General features: G+C 39.1%; 1 protein-coding gene across 3 annotated transcripts; it reads right to left on the minus strand.

Annotated features, from left to right (window-relative positions):
- Positions 1 to 23,388, minus strand: pla2g4ab (phospholipase A2, group IVAb (cytosolic, calcium-dependent)). 3 transcript variants are annotated; one of them, XM_046836166.1, is made up of 18 exons: positions 22,990 to 23,388; positions 20,563 to 20,676; positions 15,990 to 16,071; positions 15,663 to 15,811; positions 15,429 to 15,542; positions 14,336 to 14,373; positions 13,292 to 13,436; positions 10,774 to 10,910; positions 10,291 to 10,513; positions 10,059 to 10,173; positions 9,195 to 9,332; positions 8,291 to 8,380; positions 7,196 to 7,258; positions 6,488 to 6,709; positions 6,027 to 6,211; positions 5,149 to 5,338; positions 4,167 to 4,324; positions 1 to 1,916 (listed from the first exon to the last, which is right to left on the minus strand). In XM_046836166.1, the coding sequence occupies exons 2-18, from the start codon at positions 20,593 to 20,595 to the stop codon at positions 1,779 to 1,781; spliced, it is 2,220 nt and encodes a 739-aa protein (XP_046692122.1). In that variant the 5' UTR covers positions 20,596 to 20,676; positions 22,990 to 23,388; the 3' UTR covers positions 1 to 1,778. The 3 variants fall into 3 exon arrangements, with proteins under 3 accessions (XP_046692122.1, XP_046692121.1, XP_046692119.1); XM_046836165.1 differs by lacking the exon at positions 22,990 to 23,388 and adding an exon at positions 17,148 to 17,214 and having other exon boundaries at positions 20,563 to 21,292; XM_046836163.1 differs by lacking the exon at positions 22,990 to 23,388 and having other exon boundaries at positions 20,563 to 21,291.
- Between the last annotated feature and the right edge of the window lie 597 nt (positions 23,389 to 23,985).

Below are 23,985 nucleotides of genomic sequence, written 5' to 3' on the forward strand. Positions count from 1 at the left end.
TGAACATCATCTTTTTTAATTAATACAGAGAGGATTTGCAACATTGCCAGAACATTTGGAAAAAGCAGATTCGACCGAATTCTCTATTTACTAATCAGCAAATTGAATATGAATATGTATGGATTTCATCTCATCATACATCACCAGGTGACTTCAGCGTGTCTGAAAGGATGTATCAGACAATAACCCTCCGAAGGTGATTTGACAGATATACACATTGAAATAAAAGAAAATATGATGCCGTTCTGCGCCACTCAAACTGTAGTGTGTTCAGCTTAACGGCATGCCGCTGCTGTGTGCCCCCGATTATGGATTCCTGCTGTTCATCACCCTGCTTCCACTCAGGTGGGGTTAGTATTACGTGAAGTTCAAGTTCAAGCCACTTTTAACACACGATTCTGGATAGGATCCACATCACACACATGCTCATGACCATGATATGAAAAGTCAGCTAGGAACAGAATGTGTTGTTATGGCACACTTGCACACTTGAAAGTTGTTATTTTTTAATGGAAGTTGTGTTGCTGCTCAGTGTGCTGCTGCAGTGATTCTAACAAAAATAAATAAATAAATAAAAGGTTCACTTTTAGTGACATTTCTAAATATCATCCTGCCATGGAGTATTTCATGGTGCATGTCTGTTACAGTGGCGGGTCATCAAGTCCAGCAAGACTTTTGCTTGTGGTCTAAACTCTATTAGAACTCTATTAGACTTACGTTTCAAAAGATTTTCTGTCCATGAATATGTATTGCATTTATTTCCAATAGTCTATTCTCTTCATTTTCATAGCATTTCTCTCAGCTGTGCTGCTACAAGAAGTGTCTGTATAGGTTGGAGTTTCTGTACAATCAAATTTCAGCCATCATATCATGTATTACTGGGGTCAAACTGCATAAGAAAAAGCTGTTGCTTTAACCAGTCAGATTTCATTTAAGTTTCATCAGGAAGGCTTCCAATCATATCGGCATGTGATGGATCTAAAAGCTGTTTTTTTCATTCTGACAGAGGAGATGAAACTGATTTCAGACTTTTCTAGAAAACGTCAGCTCAAACAGTTCCAAACAATTGTTAAGCATTTTCATGAACCATTTATACTTGTGTTGTATGTCTTTTTTCCCATTGAACACACCATTTCAAATCCCAAGGAAATCCATAATGCACTGCAAAATGTACAAAAATGCCTCGGGGTGATGTGATGAGGTGAACATCAATGCTTCTGCTAGAGATTATGTATGCAGGAGGTGCAGTTGTGGCTCCAGTGAAAGGAGACATGTTAAATTGTGTTCATTGGGTTTCTTGCTTTAGTAATGACATTCGTTCTCACTGTATGAGATTCCAGCACTCTGTTTTACTGCACTTTTCTATTATACTGACGATTTCTGAAGACGTTGTATCATAATGATGGCATTAAGAGGTGGACTGATTCAGGTAGCACACCACGGACTGCCACTGGTTGGCTAACATTGATATTTGAAGGTTTACAAACATAAATGCATGCTATAGCAACAGAAAGAACAGTTTTAAGAAAAAAAGCCTTTAGCAAACTGGGACTAAAGAGGAATCAAAGAGCAAATGCAATTAAGAAGAGAACTATTTCCACCTCCAAGTAAATGGATTGAAGAGAATCCATTAAATTCTAAATCGGACTCAATTAAAACTACTGCACTTTTCTAAATATAAATACAAACATCTCTTCTAGCAATAAATCAAAAAGTGAAAAAAATTTACTTTAGCGAACAAGTTCAGCTCCAAGCAGATGTTTTCACCAGTTTTCGGCTCACTTGTGCACGAGCCCCCTGGCTTCCCTTCTCGAAAACTTTCTGTTCTGGATCTCGCTAAGAGAAAGGGTCACCGAGCAGCGTGATGGGTTCTCCTTCCTGTACACAATGCTCTCCTTGATTGCCTCTTTGATCACCTGTGGTGGAAAAGTAAAAGGTTTCATTTTTCCGTACAACCGAAGAATTTTTCACTAGAAACGTCATTCCAACAAGTAGTCAATAAAGTTTATATATTTATTTATGTGTTGTATTTTTGATTTTTTTGCATACTGAGTTGCCAATGAATCTTTCTATTCAGGAGAGCTACCATGTTTGCTTCGGTGTCACTCATTTATGGAGCATATTTAGTCCCACAAGATGTAGATGCGGTGCAGCTATAAGGCAAGATGAAGGTTAATTGTCAGTTAATCCCATTTTTTTAATCACCCCACCTTTTAATCACCACATTTTCTGTGCAAAGCTGCTTTGAGACAATGTTCATTGTTAAAAACGCTATACAAATAAAATTTATTGAATTGAATTAATCCAACAGTCCTAATTATAGTCTTCAGTGATTTAAGAAATGCAATACAGAGTGGCACACACGAACTACAGTAAAAAAGTCTTTCATGTAGTCAAATTGATCTACTGTTTCTCCTCAAACGGTTACAATAAAACCCATTTCTGATTATTAATCCTGTAAAAATTTGACTTTTTAGATCATTGTCGAGGATTCCAGTGTGGTTTCACATGTACCAGGTTACCCTGACCTCACAGAACACCACACCGGTCGGTGGCTGTGTGGTGACCACAGACTGATTGACTGCACGATAGTAACACTTATTGTTGTCGACAACGGAATATGAAAGACATTATGCATGGCAATACAGTACATGGAGTAGTTGAGGTGTAAACTTGTAAGTGAAGCAGGGACCAAGGAGCTGTCTTATAATAATAATGTCTTTCATATTCCGTTGTCGACAACAATAAGTGTTACTCTCGTGCAGTGTTGTGTCTTAAATAATACATCGAACATCAGACAGAATGTTTAGGTGCTTATTTAGTAAAAAGTAAAAAGTCATGTTCTAATTTTCCACGTTAGATCCACCAACATTTCCAACTTTCCTGTTCAGTTCCCCAGCTACGATTCAGCTGTGGAATTTCCTCCCTTTGCTCATGTATGCTGTCACCTCGCTTCATGACATTCACATCTTGTACTGACTAAACCCAAGTGCCAGTGACGTCCAAACTGTCCAATCCAGCAGGTTTAAAACAGAATACTGGACAATCTGCCATTTGACACTCCTGTCTCCAGTGTCCTCATTCCTTTTACTCAGAGAGCCAAGAGATCGTATTATATTTTAAGCCCAAAATACATGCTTTGCACAGCCAGTAGAAATAAGCCTGAGGTGTGACCATTTGACATAGTAAAGCTGGCTTTCATAAGATTTTAGTGACCTTTTCCTGTTCAGCTTCATATTTCGTATCAAAATACTTTACTGTTTTTTTGTTTATAATTTAAAATATTGTCAAATTCTTTGTAAAAAAAGTCCTACATTATGACATCATAAAAAAAATGCAGGCTCTGAGATCAAAACAGAAAATTGATCCATATGGAAGAAGGTGGTGAAGGTAAGTAACCTGCAGGCTGTCCAATGATTGATGAATAAATATTTGATTACTGAATATTGTTATTCAGTAATTGGAGTAGCTGTTTAGTAGGATAATTTTTTACGAATGACTAGTTTATCACCGAGTTGGTGTTGCTGATGTTACCAAACACCATGTAACTAAAATTAGGATACAATTATGAGTTGTACTGGTTGCATGAGTCAGATTTATTGCATGACTCGACCCAGAGAAAAGCTGTTGCTATCAACCATTTGTTTACTTAATCAGCTGAGTTGGTGTAATGGTGAAGATGTTCAAACATAACCTGAAAATATGATACGTTGAGGGGCAGCACACTGGAGTTTGTTAATAATTTCAAACATTACAGTACATGATTTATCAAACCAGATTAATTTACAGTACCATACTCTATTAACTATACAGTGTATATGTATGTGGCAGGGGAGAGCTTGGGCTTTGAAACACCAAAAACACCAAGACAACTGAACTTGACAACTGGTGAGGGGAGGCATCTCACAAGGCAGGAGATGCGTACATCCCCTAGCATAGCGTCCCAATGTATCGCTTTGCATATATGCTGATACGCACCAAAAATGTTTTATGATTTTGTCGCATCGGAATAGTCATCCTAAGATCGAATTGAACCATCGCAACTCGGGGTGGGGAGGTTATGATGGTGCACGTTTCTACACACACGTGACAAATGTTTGTTCCCTTTGTTCCCCTGTGATTGTATTTCTGATCAAAGTATAATGAACATTATAACTGCTCCTCACCTCTATGTTGCTCAGTGTGTTGAACTCCATGAGGTCGTGCAGCTGAGTGAAGGCCTTGTTAGAATACTGGAAGTTAAAAGTGGAATATGGGGTTTCTGGGTCGTCGAAGATGTCGAAGTCAGCAAACTGTTTCTCCTCTTCAGTGTCTCGAGGAACTCCTTTAGAGCATAAAGTGCAACACATTTATAGACCAAGATCAATGAAATGGGGAATTTATTTCAAAAGTATTACAGTTTGATTTCTAAGAAAGTGTTTCTGTTATTCAGTGCTGTAGGTAAAAAGGGTAAGTAAGGAATAACACACTCCAGACTGTGCTGCTCTTCCACGGTATCGAACACCGGGGTGATTTTTTTTTTCCAGCATGAGTATGTGTCATTTACATGTAACTGCAAAAACCTGCTGTTATTCATCTTAACAAAAGAATCATTACAACAGGGGCCCCCAAACTACGACCCACCCCCACATGTGGAGAAATCTTTAATATATGCTTTACTCATATTATATCTGTATGTAATAATAAAGGTTGGCTTTGAAACAATAATTACTTCCAGTCCCCTGTCATTACGTGAGCGGCCTCCAGAGGCGAATCACTGACGCTTCGTTCTGTTTGTTTTTACATGCAAGACTGCATGCAAGCACTATTTAATATTTATTATTTTTAATTAAATAATTATATTTATTAATGATTACATTCATATTTATTTCATTTGGCACATTTTCATGGTTCTGTACTGCTTTTTAATTTTTTTTCAGAGCTAGATTTGTTAGTTGTTGTTTTTTTTATCCAGTATCCATCGGTTGATTAATCGGTTATCGGCAAGTACGATTCAACAAATCTACTACTACCTCTACCAACACAGTTTAAGACGCAAGCACGCGCACACACACACACACACACACACACACACACACACACACACGTGTACGTGTGTACGTGCACGTGCTCATGTGTATGCACACGCGCTCGCACACAGGCATTTACCTGGGGCTTTGAAGTTCCTGAAGTCGAGGTTAACCAAGACAAAATGAATAATGGTTGGACAGTTCTTGTCCCCCTTACTGGGCTTAAAGACGTAGCACTCTTTCATTCCTTCCCGATCAAACACTTTGGGATCGATTCTGGGAAACGGCAGCTTGTTCATGCGTGCCCATTTCTCAGCCAACAAAAGATCCTGAAAGAAAAAGCAGAAAGAGCATGCCACTTCAAAGCAGAACAATTAATGATGCCACTAAGGTCGATTATTACCCAGGCCATGTTTTCATGTTTTGTTGCCATAGCAGCAGGTCCCTCCCACATTTTAAACAATCCTGCGAGGGCAAACGAAAGTTTTTCCAACTATGGGCGTTTTCTACCTTTTTCCAAACCTGAGGCCAAACGAGATGACGGCTCACGACACGTACAAAATATAATCATTCAAACAATTTCTCAGCTAACACCTATTAACACTATTGGTTGTGTTTGTTGTGTAACTCTGATCGGATGCTTTTCAAATGACGGAATAAAAAATAAAAAATAAAAAAACACGAATAAATGCGATAACACAAAATCCATGACAAGAATGAATAAAGAGATTGCTGAGCATCATTCATGTCAAAATGAATAAATAATGGTGTGCACGCTTTTTCGAAGGAACATGCCCATTAAAAACAAATCTGAGGTTACCAAAAAATAAAAAAAAAACAGTTCCGAATATAAAAGGTGATCTACTCGTGGTGTGTTCGAAACCTGTAATCTATGAAGCTCAGAAACTTCAACTTCAAGCTTTTCAGTGTCTCCTGCTGAGATGGTGGGCTGTGTGCTTCTTTGTATCTGAATTTGTAAAGCATATGTATGTGTGTTTGTGTGTTGTTTATAATAACCTTGAATGGAGGACTGGAGTCACCAGGTCGTGCAGAGAAGTCGAATGAAATAATGAGGTCAACAGCCCTCTGTGGTCTCAGGATCAACGGATAGGGCAGGTTAAATGTCAGGCCACTGTCCACGACATGGATGTTCTTGCTTTTTACATCTAGTGGCTCGTAGATGCGATCAAACTCATTGGGGTCTAATGCCATTCCATAATGAAGAGAGAGAGAGAGAGAGAGAGAGAGAGAGAGAGAGAGAGAGAGAGAGAGAAAGAAATTATTGTCAAATCCTGGCAAATGTACAAGGGGCGTTCAAGTCAACAGGGACTTTTGAATTAAAATAAATTAAAAAAAGCTTACTTGTTACTTTTAGCTTACATTAAAAGTTTTAGTATGACTTGAATGCCCCAAGTAACTTTCCGAAACGAATAACACTCCGAAATAAATGAACACCTCTATTGTACACAATTGTATACCTGTGACAGCATCCGCCTCCTCCTCGGGATAGTTCTGGGCCAGGATCTCACTGAAGGGTGAGAAAGGAATGCTAGTGTTCAGGTTGAGCCCCAGCATGAAGTTGTGCACTTTTCCTGCCCTTCCCTCGCGTGTGTTGAACAGAGAAGAGTCGCTGAACAGTGAGGTGACCATGCGCTGCATCCAGCTGGCCTGCGCTTGCTGCTGGTCGTTCTGCATGCCGACTACGGAGCAACCGCACAAAAAAAACAAAACAAAGAGCATATATTTGGATGCTGTGTTGATAAAATGGCTATTGAATTTGACCCAATCGTGAACAAACAGTTCCGTTTTCATACATCCATTACATTGATTTTCAAAGCCTTGTGGTAAAATCAAACACTGCACACTCACTCAAGCTCAGGATTGAACCCGGGCATCTTGCCAGGTACATTTCCCAAATTTATGCCAACATTCTTGTGAGAATTTATACTACAATTGGATCACATTAATACAGTGTGAACTGCTTGTATACAAGTAATGCAATACACAGGTAATGTAGAACATTCTGATAGGAAACTGATATTCTGATAGTATGGGCAGTACTTTGTCTCAGACTGGACTGGGGGCCGTCTTTTTTCAGTAACGGTGAAAGATCTCAGCACAGGTAAGAGACATATTGTTTCAAGAAAACAATATGGTGCTGCACTGTGAGTAAAGTAGTTTCTCACCTTTGTATGACTCATCAGAGTCTAGGGTGTCTTCTCCCACAATATGCTCCGGTTTTATGTGTTCTGCGAGACAAACACAAGCACAGCAACCGCTTAGTCTTAATGTCACGCAAAAGTCCACATCATTTTAATACTGATTTATTTAAACGTTTAGAATACTAAAAAAAAATGTGTTTCCATATTGATGTCTTTTCCATACAGCAAACTGCTCCAGATTCACTGCAAACTCTAAGCAGGATCAAAGTCTTAACAGAGGATATATATATTCATAAATCTCCATAATACCCTTTCAAGATATATAGCCCCACCCATGACATAAAAGATACCAATCTGAAAACTGCTGAGCCGCAGCATCATTTTGTACCAAGAGTACCTTACACGTTATCAGGATTCAATCTACTGTAGATATACAAAATGTTTTGAAACTGAGAAAACAAATAATTTGTTCACTGTTTAGATTTGCCAGGCTGGTAAACTCTAATGAATTTGCATAGCTGGTTCGAAAGGTTAAAAGTATTGATGCAACACGCCTTCCCTATATATCTCCTCTCTTAGTTTTTTTAACGCAGAACTAATGTGCATTATATATATAAAAACAGTATATAACAATAGTAATTATGTCACACTATAGTTCATAAGTATTATATTGACTTTCATAAATGAAGTACAAGAGACCACGTTCTCCTTTACACATTTCTCACCGCGCATGCTGCCGCGACACTGAAGTAAAAAAATGGTGTGAAAACACCATTACAGGAAACGATGCTTTTTAGAAACCACACGAGCCCATATCTACAGTAGGCACTCAAACAGCTCGAAGCTATGATAATAATCAGACAGACAGCAAGTCTCACTAATTCCTTATCTCGCATCTTACACTAACAAACTATCAAAGGCCTGAAATCTCTCGTTGATAACACTTAGATAACGTTCCGAGAGAAGGGTCTAAAAAAGGAATTCCTGTACACTCCAGGCTTCATCTCGGAGAAGGGCAATATAAATAGTAAATATTTGCACGACATGAAAAAGTGCACAAAGAAACCGTAGTCCTGCTCATCAGGCAGAAAAGGAGAAAGGTTTTCGCATGTGTCGTACCCAGTTCCTCCTCCATGGTGCTGCCTCCGGTGGTGTCCTTTACCCCCAGGACTCTGTTGAAAAGAATAGAGAAAGCACTGCCCCAGACCCCTGCAGAACACACACAGTGAAAGGAATCACATAACTTACAACTAACTAAATAATGAAAAACTGGTGCTTAGAGCCAATAAAATGTTGATTCTTTGGAACTCAAAAGCAGACAATAAAGCATGATCCATAGGCCAAGTGTGAGTGAAAGATTGCATTGTCACTACGAACATCTGCAGTGTGGCAGCATTCTTCTTTCGAGCAGGAGACAATCGCAGTCAAAGCCCCTCTTAAGTCTAGCAGTCACTTTCCTGTCACTCATACCAAGCCATTTATTTGTATGTGTTTTCTGTTTCTTAATACCATATTAAATATTAGTAATTTGTGGTCCAGGAACAGAGAACGAGGTTAATGATTAGTTTAATTTCCCCTTTAAGGCTGAATGGATACTCGTATTGCTAAATAGATAAAAACTATGTATGTCAAAATAACAGGTCAACGGGACAGTAATGGTTTCTGGTGTACATTTTGGTTGATTATCAAATATTTGGCCCTGTGGCTGAGCCTTATCGCGTGTAACCTCTTTATTCCCACATGTGGGATAACCCTAGTAAAATAGACTGTTCTTGTACTTGGCTAAAAGCACTAATTCCCTGCTTAAATATGACTCTGGTAACAGCAAAACTCCCCTGTTTACATTTTAAATTGCAATCAAAAGTAGTAATAAGTTGTGAACTATGAGAACTCCATGTGAATAATGGATACGTTTCAGTGTGCAATTCTCCTTTTCTAGAACACAATATTAGGCAGGTGGTCATAATGTTATGCCTGATCAGTATTTATACAGTGCATTGTACATATATATGTATTATCTTACCCATTAGGAAGTGTAGCGGATTCTCCTCATATTTCTTAACTACAGTTCCCATGAAGAATTTGCTGCCAAAAAGGTCAGGGGTCATGAAGGTACCATATTTAGACATGCCAATCTCATAAGGACTGAACTCCACCCAATCTGTCAAACAAAACACACCACAATTAGCATATTATTGACACAAATAAGCCTCGGTGATTGTCCTTATCTTGTATGTTACTTGGCTTGGATCATATTACGCTCTAATATTTCCCATGCATGTCTATTTTAGGATTTGAATGACACGGGGAGAAAAAAAATTCATCTTTGGCTGCTATTTCGACTCTCTTCACGCCCTGAATTGCTTTTATTATTGTAATGACGCACCACAGTACGACAGCTGAGTGTTATATACCCGTTCTACGATGCTTCCCATATCCAATTACACAGCCATCACAAAAGCAAACAACTGGGAGGATTGTGCATTGACGAAGTGATCCCCTGACTGACTTATCCTCATGTAGCTGGAATGTAACTGGTTCTGTCTTTGCAGTTGAGCAAGGGAATATGTTATAAATAGAAACACTACTTCTTTACAGCTTGAATGTATCTTATTACAGCCTGAACAAACAGTGAATTACAAACAGTGTTTCACCACGTAGGCCTTCATTGTCCGTTTTTCAAGTGTCGTCCTCGCTGATCATTTGCATGTCAGACAGAACGCTGCGAAATGTGTGGAACGCACCGTGCAGCGTCAAAATAATGTTCTTAATTTAAAGCAGCATGCAAATACATTTACATGACTTCCTGACACTTAACTGCACGTATTGTATCTGCGATTTGCATCTTAACAATAATCCTCACATAAACACACACGGACCCGCTTACCAGCAAACATGAGCTCGGATACATCCGGCTTGACGTGCAGGCAGGTGAACAGTGGCAAAGGAGACTGCGCTTCGTTCACTTTCTCCTGCAACTCGCTCAACGTAGTGTCCATCCTCTGCAACAGAAAGACGTTACTCACGTATGATATACGCAAATACGGTACACATTTACAGCCCTTTCATTAGGGCGGGAATGGGAAATAACAAATCATAATGAACGGTTTATTACGTACAGCAGGAATGAGTGTTTCTCCAATAAGCATGCCGAAAATGTCAGCAAAGGTGACGGGCTGGCCATTAGCCTTTTTGGTCCACAGAGCCTGGACGTAGTTGGTGATGTGCTGCGGCAGGAGCAGGCGGAGAGGGTTGCTGCTTACGCTCTTCATCAGCTCCTGATTAATCTGTTCTGGGCCTTTACTAGGGAACTCAGGGTGCGAGTACAGCGTAGACATGTACCTGGGACACATACAGATGTGTTATCAAAGAGCCAGCCGGCTGGATGGATGAATTTGTGTCATGGATGGATGGATGTCCTTCGCGTATCCCCACTTCCCCATAAAATGAACTACACAAATAAAATTGAAGTGACTCAAAACAGTTGTGGTGACTATTTTTGAACAAATGCGCATAAAAAACAAGCTCCCCAGGACATTTGAAGCTTAATAAATTGCAACAATAAAACTCTTGCTCCTTCTTGGAAAGGATTGGGAACGTACCATGTGGAGCCTGAGAGCCCAGCGATGTACGTCGTGCAGTCCAGAACGCCAGACTCAAACAGAGCCTTCATGACCCCCGAGAAGCCGACCATCGCCCTGAACCCTCCACCTGATCCTACCACAGCTATGACAGGGACCTACACAGACATGCAATCATTTTATATTACTTTTTGAACATTAGTTTAGATTTAAAACCATGATAAAATGATAATTTTATTATTTGAACTTTATGCTCTGGAGAAGAGTTTATGTAGACAGTTTCATCCACTTTCTCAGGCAGTATCACATACTGTATATTTACGGTATCACTAGTGTTGCTACTGGATAACGTGTTGGTGCTGCAGGTAGCACTGCTCTCATGTCTTTTACTTGTATACAGGTGCTCAGTTAAATCAAACATTCATGTATTTTTAACACACAATACCTGTGGTGGTCGTTGGTAACCTGGGCCTCGATCAATCCGGTATGAAATTCTGGTTTGTGATCCACATATTTGATTTGGCACATGTTTTACGCTGGATGCCCTTCATAACACAGCCCTCTCTATTTATCAGGTATTGGGACCGGCAAGAGTTCACTGGCTTGTGCAACACTAATGGCTGGGTTGAAGCAAATGTTGCTCTAAAATCTGCATGTTTTTGATAGATGACCATTTCTTTTGAAAGATGCAGGAATTTGGAAATAAACAATGATAACAAACTGGATGGTCCCTCTCCTCTTTAGTCCGGAGGATGTGGTGTCCACGGTTTCCAAAAAGAAATTCAAATTTCTAATAATTGGACCACCATACAGTTATTGATTTTAAACAACAAAAAAAAGTCAATTTTAAATTAGCTTTGGACCAAAGCAAATGGCAGCATTTCTGGAAAATGTTCAATATTCAATTCAATTATTTGTATAGCACTTATAACAATGGGCATTGTCTCAAAGCAGTTTTACACACATATGGCATCCTCCATCCATGGAAAAATTTTCAAAGACAATGAATTCTGGAGGTTTACTGATCCCCATGCAGTTACAGAGACTTGCAGATATTAAAATTCTCGGAATCTTTGAAAAATATTATGTACTAAGATTAATGAACCTTTAAATCTTTGATGCTAAATGTAAGCTTATAGAGGACATGCAGATGCCACACAAAATAAAAGTGACTACAACCTGTGGATCCATTAATCATTCGGAAATATGCAAAGGTATCCACGATATTAAAATGTTATTTTACAGGTTAAAAGATAAGACATTCTAAGGTCTTACAATCTAACATGAGTCTGCTTAGATGTGTGTTGAGAGACTGAGAAGGTCTCACTTTTTTTTTTTTTTTTAAGGCAAAACTTTTTTCACATGCCTAAGAGTCCATGTTACATAATTTCTTGCATAATCTGGTCGTCTCTGACTTCCGGAAATCAAAAACCGCTACAATATTGCCAGCAAAAGCAATAAACCAGATTCACGAATTGCCAAATGACTGAAATCTCACTCGGCGAGAAGCTCGTTCACGTGTAGCACCACCGTGTTTTAGGATATGAACCGAAAATTTTGAACTATTGTTCAGCATATCTGCATGCAGCTGTTGAAATATTACACAACATGCAGAAATGATTAAAGCTGCAGTATTGTAAACAGAGATCTTTAAAGGAAACCATCCCAGCCCTCGTATTTTTCACTTCCTATAAACAAACTCGGGGTTTCCTCTTGAGCTCTGCTTAATACCTCACATGTTTCCCTCATTTGTGTGTATGTGTTCATTCTTTCATCTACTTCTGCGAATTTAAGACTTTTTAGAACCTAAAATTGTGATTTTTAAATGGGACGTTTTTTTAGGGGTTTTTGTTTGTTTTTAAAGAGTTTTAAAGACCGCAGAAACCCTGCTCTCTGTACTGTAGCAAATATTTACCTAGGAATGTTATAGTTATATGCTGTTTCTGGTATTGTGTTTTTTTGTTGCTATTCTGTTTATCAGTGTACAACAAACCCTGCATACTGTGTGTGTGTGTTTGTCTGAATATGACACACACATTTAATTAGATTGTAAATATTTTCACCTAATAAGAGACAGAGCTTCACATGAATCATGCTTTTTTAACGTTATAACACTGTATGTTCGATTGTGTCATTTTTTGTTCTTGGAATAAAGTGCTTTTATTATATGAACATGATTGAGGCGGATTACAAATTCGGGTGAAGTAGTCGGAGTTGTGTAAAAGATCAAAAGTTAAATAAAAATTTTTTTGAAAGACTTTCAAGTTAAGACCACGCCCACTTTCATTTTCCCGATCGACATAATGATGCATCTGCACTATATTAGATTTAGGTATGTTTCATATTCCATTAAATCTGCTGAAAGGTACATATACAAGAGTAAGATCTTTTCAAAGTAAAGCATTTTCGTTTATACCTTTTCTAATATAATAATAATTTTTAAAGTCCACTTGCATTGCATCTGGTTTCTTTTATATGATGCACTTTGTACAGAAAATGCTGATGTTACAACACCATTATGCGTGTTGTGTAAATTTACCTCCTGGGGATTAAAGGGCAGGAATTGGGGCTTCTCCATGCCCAGCAGTTTCTTGATGCCCAGCATGACCCTGTCTCTTCGCTGTTGTCTGTACAATTTCTCTTTATCACACAAGGCGAGACTAAAACGCAGGTCAGTGGCAGAACTGGAAACACAGAGACACCAGATTGTTGTTGAATTAAATCATATATAAGACGTTATGTTTGAAGAGTTTTAAAATGCCAGAAAACTAATGAAAAACAGAGAAGGCTTACAAACCCAAATAAAAAAAACTCCTTTAATTAGTTTCCTGACTTGGATACTTGTTCATATGACACATGAGCTGATCCTGGTCAGGTTTAAGAAATGATGCGAGTCTATTGTATGGCACCGCACATACACGCACACACATACATGCACGCACGCACGCACACACCATACAGTATTAAAAGGTAGGGAATATTTAAAGTAGGTAGGTAGGAGGAAAGCTAGAAAGGAAAAGGATGGACGAAGGAAAAATAAGAAATGGAAGAAAGAATAGGGAACGAAAGGAATGAAGAAATTCTTAACAGATTGTACATCAATTACAGTCATGTATACAGACACTGACCTGTCTTTTTTACAAATTGAACTGTAGTGAATTCCCAACAACCCATCATCATCATCATCATCAGTAGAGATCGACCGATACGGTTTTTGTCTGGCCGATGCTGATATACATATGATGCCATTTGTTTTTTGCCCGATCTTCTCCCCCACCCTTTATTTTATAAAATCGAACAGTTCATTAATAAGAAGTGATACGGTAAATTGCTCCAACTGAAGATTTATTAGGCTTGTCAGACGCACCTGCCTAAAAATCAGCATAATTTCAAGGACAATTAATTAAAAACATGCCAAAAATCTGCCTGATTATTCGGTTGACCTCTAATCATATTCATCATCATCATCACCACCACCTCTGCCTTACCAAATACTGAACATTAAAACATTCAGCTTTTTTTTTTTTTTTTTAAGTAAAATGGAAAAAAACTAAAGACAGCGCTGTAGCCATGAAATACGTACCAGACTTCCAGACTAAGCTCTAAGAACACATTGGTGGCCTGTTGGGACAAAACAAAGATATTGTGGCACAGATCACTGATCAGTGACAGAAAGAAAGAAATCAATCTGTTAAAATATTGTTTAAAAAAAAAAAAAGCAGAGAGGGAAGAAAAGAAGGGAAGGAAGGAGGGAAGGAAAAAGTCTCTTAATATAATTACCGTATTTTTCGGACTATAATATATATATAGTTTTCCCTACGTTTTGAACCCCGCGGCTTAAACAACGAAGCGGCTAATTTATCAATTTTTCCTGGATTTTTCCCAGTTTCACAAACTTCAAGCCAAAAAACTGAACCACATAACATTAGACCAATTAAATTTTCAAACGGAAACGAAAAAACGCACCTCACCTGTTTTCTGAGCTGCACGGCATCGTGGGAAAATGTTTTTCTTAAACGCACGGCGATGCCAAAAGATAAACTCCCAAGAGTAATAGTTGTGAAAGGAAGGAGGAAGACAGTGAACAATGACTTTCTTGGTCGGCTACTGTTTAGATACAAGCCGTTGTAAAGCGTTGATTCTGGGTGAATGGAGAGCTCGCTAATGCCAGTTGCAACAGAAATTATATAAGCACAGACAGGTTTCTAAAACTCGTGCTTTTTTTATTATTCTTGGCAACAGCGTTACGGGTTAGTCAAAGAAACTTAGAAATGAGCATCAGAAAATAAGAAGAACATATTCCTCGGTCTTGCACACATGCAGTAATAGCGGAAAAATGCTGCGGCAGGCTATTCCCAAAATACCGCTATGCTCCTAAAGGAAGCGCAACATATTTCACCTGTTACACCATGTGTAACGTGTCTTTCCTTAAAGCCTGTGTAAAGTACATTAGTTTCAATGTAGACACCTGCGACTTATAGACAGGTGCGGCTTATTTATGTTTAAAATAAAAATCTTTGTCAAATTCAGTGGGTGCGGCTTATATATGGGTGCGCTTTATAGTACCGAAATTATGATAAGCAAAAGCAGAAGGGAGAAGAAAGGAAGACATGCAAGAAAGAAAGAAAGAAAGAAAGAAAGAAATGTGAAAAAAGTAAGAAAGAAAGAAAACATACTTTTCCTATAAGAAATGGCACAAATTCCTTCTGTCCCACTTTGAGGCTGGAAATGGAATACGTCACCATACCCAGTTTCTCGTCCATCATGTAATTAGCGTCCATTAACGTCAACTGAAAACATCATGAAAGAAATCAGTTCTCATCATAAGAAAAATCAGCACGACTGTTAAACAGTTTAAAGTTGTTTAGTAGAAAAATGACCTAAAAATAAGTGTCTTTAACAAAAGCTACCTCCAAAACATTGTCCTGGTTAGGGTCCAGGATGAACTCGAAGCTTTCGTTCCACTCAGGGTTGATGTCATTATCAATGTGCTTGGTCCTCTTCCTGCTCTCAGGAGCAGTCCGAATGAAAAGCTCCACGTAGGGGTCTGGGGTGTCCACTACACTCATATACACACACACACACACACACACACACACACACACACACACACACACACACACACACACACATACAAGGATGGAAGTTCAGTGTAACAACAGGTCATCATATTCTCCAACATAAAGAAATAGCTGAATATTCATATTAAACCAGTGCAATAATGTTAAACCACTTACACAAGTCCCCCAGAGCTCCTTTAGTGACATTTTCTGCTCGCAGCACTTTCACTGTGAACTTGTGCGAATACTGCTGCTCTACCTTAAAGGCAGAAATGATGACATCAAAGAAATAAAACAAATATAATGTCACAAAACTTCTAACTGTTCCTAATTAGTAAATCTAACAGTTGTTACTCTGTAAGAATAGTAAAAACAGAAAGGGAGGGAGGTGGAGAGAGACAGAGAGAGAAAAAAAGAAAGAGAGAAAGAATAAAAAATTCTGCATTTCAGCACCTATCACTGAACAGCAATGATAAACTATATTGAATGGACATTTGGTGCCACCCAGATGAGAATGGATTCCCTTTTGAGTCTGGTCTCTCTCAAGGTTAAAAAAATAATATTGTATATTATTATATATACTATAATCTACTGTCTCTCTTTTCCTTGTCGAAGAACCTGTGCTGTGGCATCCATCTTTTCACAGATCTTTAACAGACCACTGGAACTGTGTGAAGTGCCTACCTGCAAAAACGTTTCACCATCATCCCATCCCAAAGAAACCAAAAATCACTGGACTTAACGACTACAGCCCTATTGCCTTAACATGTGGTCATGAAGTCATTTGAGAGACTTGTGTAAGCTTTTTTGAAGGTGATTACTGGACTCTTGCTGGACAGTGGATCAAACAAAACTGAAACAGGTCTGTGGACGATGTGGTGAACATGGGACTGCACTTCATCCTGCAACATCTGGGCAAACCGGATTTATGTGAGAATCCTTTCATGGAATTCAGTTTAGCCTTCACCACCATCATCCCAACACTTATCTCTACCTGACAGTGGATCACCAGCTTTCTGACGGATAGGCAACAGCTAGTGAGTCTGCGGAAATTCGTCAAACAGCCGTTTCATGAGCACTGGTGTGTTCTTTCCCCACTGCCCTTCTCCCTGTACACCAACGACTGCACCTCTACAGACCCCTCTGTCAAGCTCCTGAAGTTTCCAGACGGCACTACAGTCATCGGCCTCATTAAGGACGGTGATGAATCTGCATTTGGAAGCGAGGTTCAACAGCTGGCTGTCTGGTGCAAAAAATTCTGGAGCATAATGTGCTCAAAACAGTGAAGATGATTGTGGATTTCAGGAGAAACCCCCTGCACTCCCCCCCACTCACCATCATGAACAGCACTGTGGCAGCAGTGGAGTCATTCAGGTTCCTGGGAACAAACATCTCTCAGGGCCTGAAGTGGGACAATCACATCGACTCCATTGTTAAAAAGGCCCAAAAAAAACATGGATCCTTCACATCCAAGCCATGAGTTTTTCAATTTTTCACCTCATGAACACTTTAGTGCTTGTTCAATAAAAAATGTGCAATAACTTTTATACTTTTATTCTTTATTTATTTAGCTTTTTTTATTTCCTTTTGTGTACTTTAGTGCAAATTGTGCAACTGAATGCTTCTGTCAACAAAACAAATTCCTCGTAAGTGCAATTAAGTTCTTTCTGATTCTGAAGATCACATCGTGTCTAGCTATCTGATCAGATCTGGCTGGGATTTATCTGATCAGACCAGAGGTTTAAGATGTGGTCACCAAGCCCATTCCAGCTCCACAAGATGGATTAGGGATTTACAACAAACTTGTGTTAAATGCATGTTTAGGTGGCCATGCACGTTTTTGCCTCTGCCCACATGTCATGTAACTGGTTGTTTCCAGTGCGTGTCCTTATTGCTTGCACCTGTTTGGAGTTTCATTATTTTGCATTTCTTTACATACAGTGCATTCAGAAAGTATTTACACTCCCTTTTATTAGTTTCAATGTTTTAATGTTGTAGCCTTATAATACAATCATTGTTAACATCAGCAATTACCCCTCGAGTCTTTATGGAAACGACACAACAAACTTTGCACACCTGGATTGGGGATTTTCTGCTATTTCTCATGGCAAATCCACTCAAGCTGGGTCAGGTTAAATAGGCGCATCAGTGGACAGCCACATTCAGGTCTTTCCAGAGATGATCCGTAGCTGCCACTATCACTGAGCCACTCTAGGACATACACAGATTTGTCCCTAAGCCACTTCTGTACTATCTTGGCTGTGTGCTTAGAGCCGCTGTCGAGTAGGAAAATGAACCTTCAGCCCAGGCTGAGGTCCTGGGTCCTGTGGAACAGATTTTTTTTTTAAGAATATCTCTGGACTTTTCTCCATTCAGCTTTCCCTCAACTCTGACCAGGTGGCAAGTCCCTAATCCAGAAAAACACACAGCATGATGCTGCCACCACCATGCTTTTGGGATGTTTTGCAGGTGATGAGCAGTGCCTGGATTTCTCCAGACATAACTTTTAGAATTGAGGTCAAATTGTTCCTTCTAGCCACTCTGGCATAAAGCCCAGATCAGTGGAGGGCTGCAGTGATGGTTGTCCCTCTGGAACTTTGTATATCTCCACACAGGATCTTCGGAGTTCAATCACAATGACAATTGGGATCTTGGTCTCTTCTCTTTCTAAAGTCCTTCTCCCCTGATTGCTCAGTTTGGCCATGCGAGCAGCTCTTCTGAAACTCCTGGTTGTTCCATACTTCCATTTGAGAATGATGGAGGCCACAGTGCTCTTGGGAATCTTCAGTGCAGCACAAATGTTTTGTAGCCTTCCACAGATCTGTGCCTCAACAATCCTGTCCCTGAGATCTGCAGCCATTTCCTTTGACCTCTTTGGTTTGGTTTGTTTTTTGCTCTGATCTACATGGTCAGCTATGAGGTCTTCTATAGAGAGGTGTGCATTTCCAAATCATGTCCAATCAATAACCTTTACCACAGGTAGACTTCAGTCCAGGTGGCGAAACATCTCAGAAACGATCAGGAGAAACAAGAAGCACCTGAGCTAAATCTCAAGTGTTGTTGCACAGGGGTGATATTTCAGATTTTCATTTTTCACACTTTGCAAACATTTCTAAAATTCTGTTTTTACTTTGTAATTCTGAGATACTGAGTGTAGATTAATGAGAAGAAAGTTAATTTGAATGATTGTAGTATCAGGCTGCAAAATAACAATTAAAAATAGTTTCTGAATACACTGTATATTCTGGATATACTGCCACATATCCATTTGTTCACCATCAAGTTTAGTTTAGTGTGTTTTGTCACCTGCAGTTAATGTTTACATCCTTTCAATGAAAAATTGAATAAAGAAAACGAGCAATCTCAGTGACCCTGTAACTCTAGCAAGGTTGTTGATAACAGATAGGCTGCTCTGAACATTGGAGGAAATTATGATCTCCTGGGATTTTCCCACACAACAGACTAGAGTTTACATAGTTTTACAATGCAAAAAGAATTGAGCCACTGTTCTGTTTGTGGAAACACCTTTTTAAGAGAAATCAGATGAGAACAATCTTTTAAAGCATTTTAGAATAAAAGTTCAATTTTTTGTGGTCAGTTCTGAGGTTGGTCAGTTCTGAATGCATTTTCAAATCCATATCCACTTAACTACATTCGTCGCTAGGTGTTAAATAAAAAAGCTTTTTCAAACGTCTTAAGTGTCAATGCATTATATGCATTAAAGGGGACATCACCTAAAATCACCTTTTTGCAACCTTTTTTGTTATACCTTTGGCTTAGAAAGCACTTTTAAAATGAATGCTAAATGTTTAAATACGCAAGTCTACCATGAGTCAACCAGGAGCTTAAATAACATTTAAATGATCATTTTTACATACTAAAACTACAGCTGGAAATGGCAAAATGTTAATTATGCATCAACCTTTGCACATATGGTAATGGAATATGTAAATATAAAAAAAAAATACAGAAATGCGTTTCCAGTTTGAATATTGCATTGCCATTTTGCATAGTACTTTTTTACATTGAATTCAGCTACCTTAATGCTTCCGTACATGAGGGTAAATAATTGACAAAAAAATAAAAAATAAAAACATTTCCTGTGCCCGTTCCATTTAGCCGATCGTGACTTTTTTTTAGGCACTAAATGGTCCGTGATACTGTGTAAGAGGAAAAAGGAACCACCTACAATTTGTGTGTTTAGTGGTCAGTCTCACAGAGAGCGCATGGGTACTGTATTGATGGATATAAAGCCTGGTTCATAACGTCTTGCCATTGTTTGGGTGTGTTGTTGGTTCCACTTCAAATAATGGCAACTGTAAACACAGCTTGTGGAGACATTTAAATCATTCGTACTGTAATCTAAGATCGTCTGATCTCCTTCCATCATCTGGAACATACTAGAAAAGCCAAGTTTGAGCAACAGATTAACCAGTCTGGTCTACAAACCATTTATTTGATATGGTGGATAATGTGCTGGCTTGCTATGTCCAGTGATTCTTCACTCGCTATTAGCCAACCCCTATATTCTATTGTGCGCAAAATGTCAGCATTAAATTCACATACTCAATTAATCTAAATACTTTCCTTTGTCCAACAACTGTAATAAAAAAATTAAAAACACACTCCAATGTCCGACTACTGATTTACATAAAGCAACGGTAGCGTGGCCTTTTAATGTCAGCGTGCACTTTTTTGCCCAGTTAAAAAGAGTATTAATATAGGAAAAGCATCATTTTGGTACACTCACAATGATGCACTGATATGGATCAATGGAAGCCATAGTGGTGTTTGGCACTGAGGTGTTCAGGAATGGCTGGTGATCCCACGTCCACGTGAAACTCCGGCCCTCCGATGAAGAACTCTTGTGGAATCGGATTTCGAAACACATACAAGAGTGATTAATCACATCACTGTGATGGTGAGAACAGGGTGATTAATAAAGGAAGGAAGGAAGGAAAAAGAATCGGTCAATATTGAAATGACTGTCATGAAGTTGTCTTACATAATATATTCGATTTGTGCAGCTTGTATGTATAAGGTCAATAGCTTTGACTTTTCTGTGTGTGTGTGTGTGAGAGAGAGGAAAAGATAGAAAGAAAGAGAGAGAACACCGAAAGAGGAAGTGTGCAGCTAAGAAAACTAAGATAACACTCTGTTTTAGTGGTCAGAGGAAAATGTACTCATTTGGTTCACACTCGGCACCATGACAAAGCAGAATTGATGAAACTTCACCACAAGTTAACCATGTAGTTCCCAACAAGGGTCCCTGGTGCACTGCTTTTCACAGTGCTTCCTGTCATGGCCTTAAACTATTTACTCTTTAGCTTCCTATTTTCATTATCTGATCATTTCGTTTTTCAAGCTCCACAATTCTGCTCTCCACCCGGTCAGCGTTTTTTTTTTTTTTTCCTGGCCTACGCAATGCTAAAATCAGAGGTGACATACTGTATGTGCAAATTCATAACTGCATTATAGATTTTTACGTTTACTCCCAGAGATCGTGCACAACTTTTAGGGATCCCGTTAGGTCAGAGTTCAGGGTCATATTACAGACGCCCTGAACATGAAAACTGATTGAGAGTTGGACTACCTGTCCTTTGCACTGTGTGTGTGTGTGAGAGAGGAAAAGATAGAAAGAAAGAGAGAACACCGAAGAGGAAGTGTGCAGCTAAGAAAACTAAGATAACACTCTGTTTTAGTGGTCAGAGGAAAATGTACTCATTTGGTTCACACTCGGCACCATGACAAAGCAGAATTGATGAAACTTCACCACAAGTTAACCATGTAGTTCCCAACAAGGGTCCCTGGTGCACTGCTTTTCACAGTGCTTCCTGTCATGGCCTTAAACTATTTACTCTTTAGCTTCCTATTTTCATTATCTGATCATTTCGTTTTCAAGCTCCACAATTCTGCTCTCCACCGGTCAGCGTTTTTTTTTTCCTGGCCTACGCAATGCTAAAATCAGGTGACATACTGTATGTGCAAATTCATAACTGCATTATAGAGTTTCGTTTACTCCCAGAGATCGTGCACAACTTTTAGGGATCCCGTTAGGTCAGAGTTCAGGGTCATATTACAGACGCCCTGAACATGAAAACTGATTGAGAGTTGGACTACCTGTCCTTTGCACTGTGTGTGTGTGTGAGAGAGAGGAAAAGATAGAAAGAAAGAGAGAGAACACCGAAAGAGGAAGTGTGCAGCTAAGAAAACTAAGATAACACTCTGTTTTAGTGGTCAGAGGAAAATGTACTCATTTGGTTCACACTCGGCACCATGACAAAGCAGAATTGATGAAACTTCACCACAAGTTAACCATGTAGTTCCCAACAAGGGTCCCTGGTGCACTGCTTTTCACAGTGCTTCCTGTCATGGCCTTAAACTATTTACTCTTTAGCTTCCTATTTTCATTATCTGATCATTTCGTTTTTCAAGCTCCACAATTCTGCTCTCCACCCGGTCAGCGTTTTTTTTTTTTTTTCCTGGCCTACGCAATGCTAAAATCAGGTGACATACTGTATGTGCAAATTCATAACTGCATTATAGAGTTTTACGTTTACTCCCAGAGATCGTGCACAACTTTTAGGGATCCCGTTAGGTCAGAGTTCAGGGTCATATTACAGACGCCCCTGAACATGAAAACTGATTGAGAGTTGGACTACCTGTCCTTTGCACTGTGTGTGTGTGTGTGTGTGTGTGTGTGTGTGTGTGGTTGAAAGTGAGTGTGCTGGAAAAAAAAACTCAGATGTTCAGGAACTCCAGGACCAGGTTTTGGGAGTCAGTGTTCTATAGATGTTGAAGTTTTAGATCAGTACTGGTGGAAGCCTGTTTAGAAGTCTGTGGATGATGTATTAATGTGACTTATAGTTGGACATAGAGCATCCTGAAACACACACACACACACACACACGCACACACACACACACACACGCGCGCGCGCTCTTTTCTAATGCATTTCTTTGCACACTTTAAACACTTCATGCAAAATTTTTCATTCTTTGAAACATCACCAACCTGCTCCTAACCCTCACCCAAGCCAGGAGCTCTCTGACTTTTCAGAAGCTTTGCAGCTCTAATGGAATGATCTTTCTTCACTTTCCTTCCTGCACAGCTACTTCCTAATCTCCAGAATGTCTTCACAACTGGACCATTACTCAAGTACGGACCACGTACTCACCCGAATATGTTATGACAAATGCGATGTCCAAAAACAAAAATTAAATAAAGACCTCGCTTTCGTTCTGCACTCGAGCGAGCGCTTCTGGGCAAACATCATGAGGAACCGGAGCAGGAAAAGGTGCTGGAGGAGAACTCGCTTTTTTCCTCGAGCGAATAAACACGCCCCCCGAACACACACACACACACACACACACACACACACAAACACAAGTGCACGCAGTGACTAGGAAATCCACCCATGCACATGATTGTATGCATGCATACTATTGTACATGTGCTGATTGAAAGCTGGAAGAAATCCCATCCCCAGGGTGGTCTCCTGAACTTGTGAAGACACTTTGACACCTGTGTTCATGTGGACTAGAAGATAAGCCACGCTAGGACGCCTGACCCGAACTGCTATGTGTAATTCTTTCCACTAGGGGGAAATCTTACACCGTAGCACTCTACCATTTACAAATAGTCTCATTTACCCAATTTTTTTCTATCCACCTATCTTTAATTAAACTGTAAAAAAAATTTAAATCAACTATTGCTTAATAATAAAAAATGTGATATTCTGTATGGAAGTCAATTCTGACTTTTTTCTCACAATTCATCTTTTTTTTTTACTTTTTCTTGAAATCATTGTTGAGTTCCTCATAACATAAAATGGTGGTGGTGGGGGTGTTAAAAGGTTCATCTCCAGTTGCAATCAATTTTTTTATTCAGTGTATTCAGTCCTTGGCATGCATGAATTTATAGTAATAGTAACAGTAATAGTACTGTGCTCATTTAACATGCAACATGATCTGAAAAAAATGTTCCATGCTATGTAAAGAGTTAAACACTTTAATTAAATTATACACACACAATTAAATCAAATATAAAGAAATTTATTTTTTTTGGGGGGGGATCACAAATCATGCAAAGGTTATATACAACAGTCTGAAAACAAAATGTGGGTTTTTTTTATGTATAATGTTCCTCACTTATAGTGCTTTCTATTGTTTTA

Source organism: Silurus meridionalis, chromosome 23, assembly GCF_014805685.1.
Source record: "Silurus meridionalis isolate SWU-2019-XX chromosome 23, ASM1480568v1, whole genome shotgun sequence".
NCBI classification, from domain to species: Eukaryota; Metazoa; Chordata; class Actinopteri; order Siluriformes; family Siluridae; genus Silurus; species Silurus meridionalis.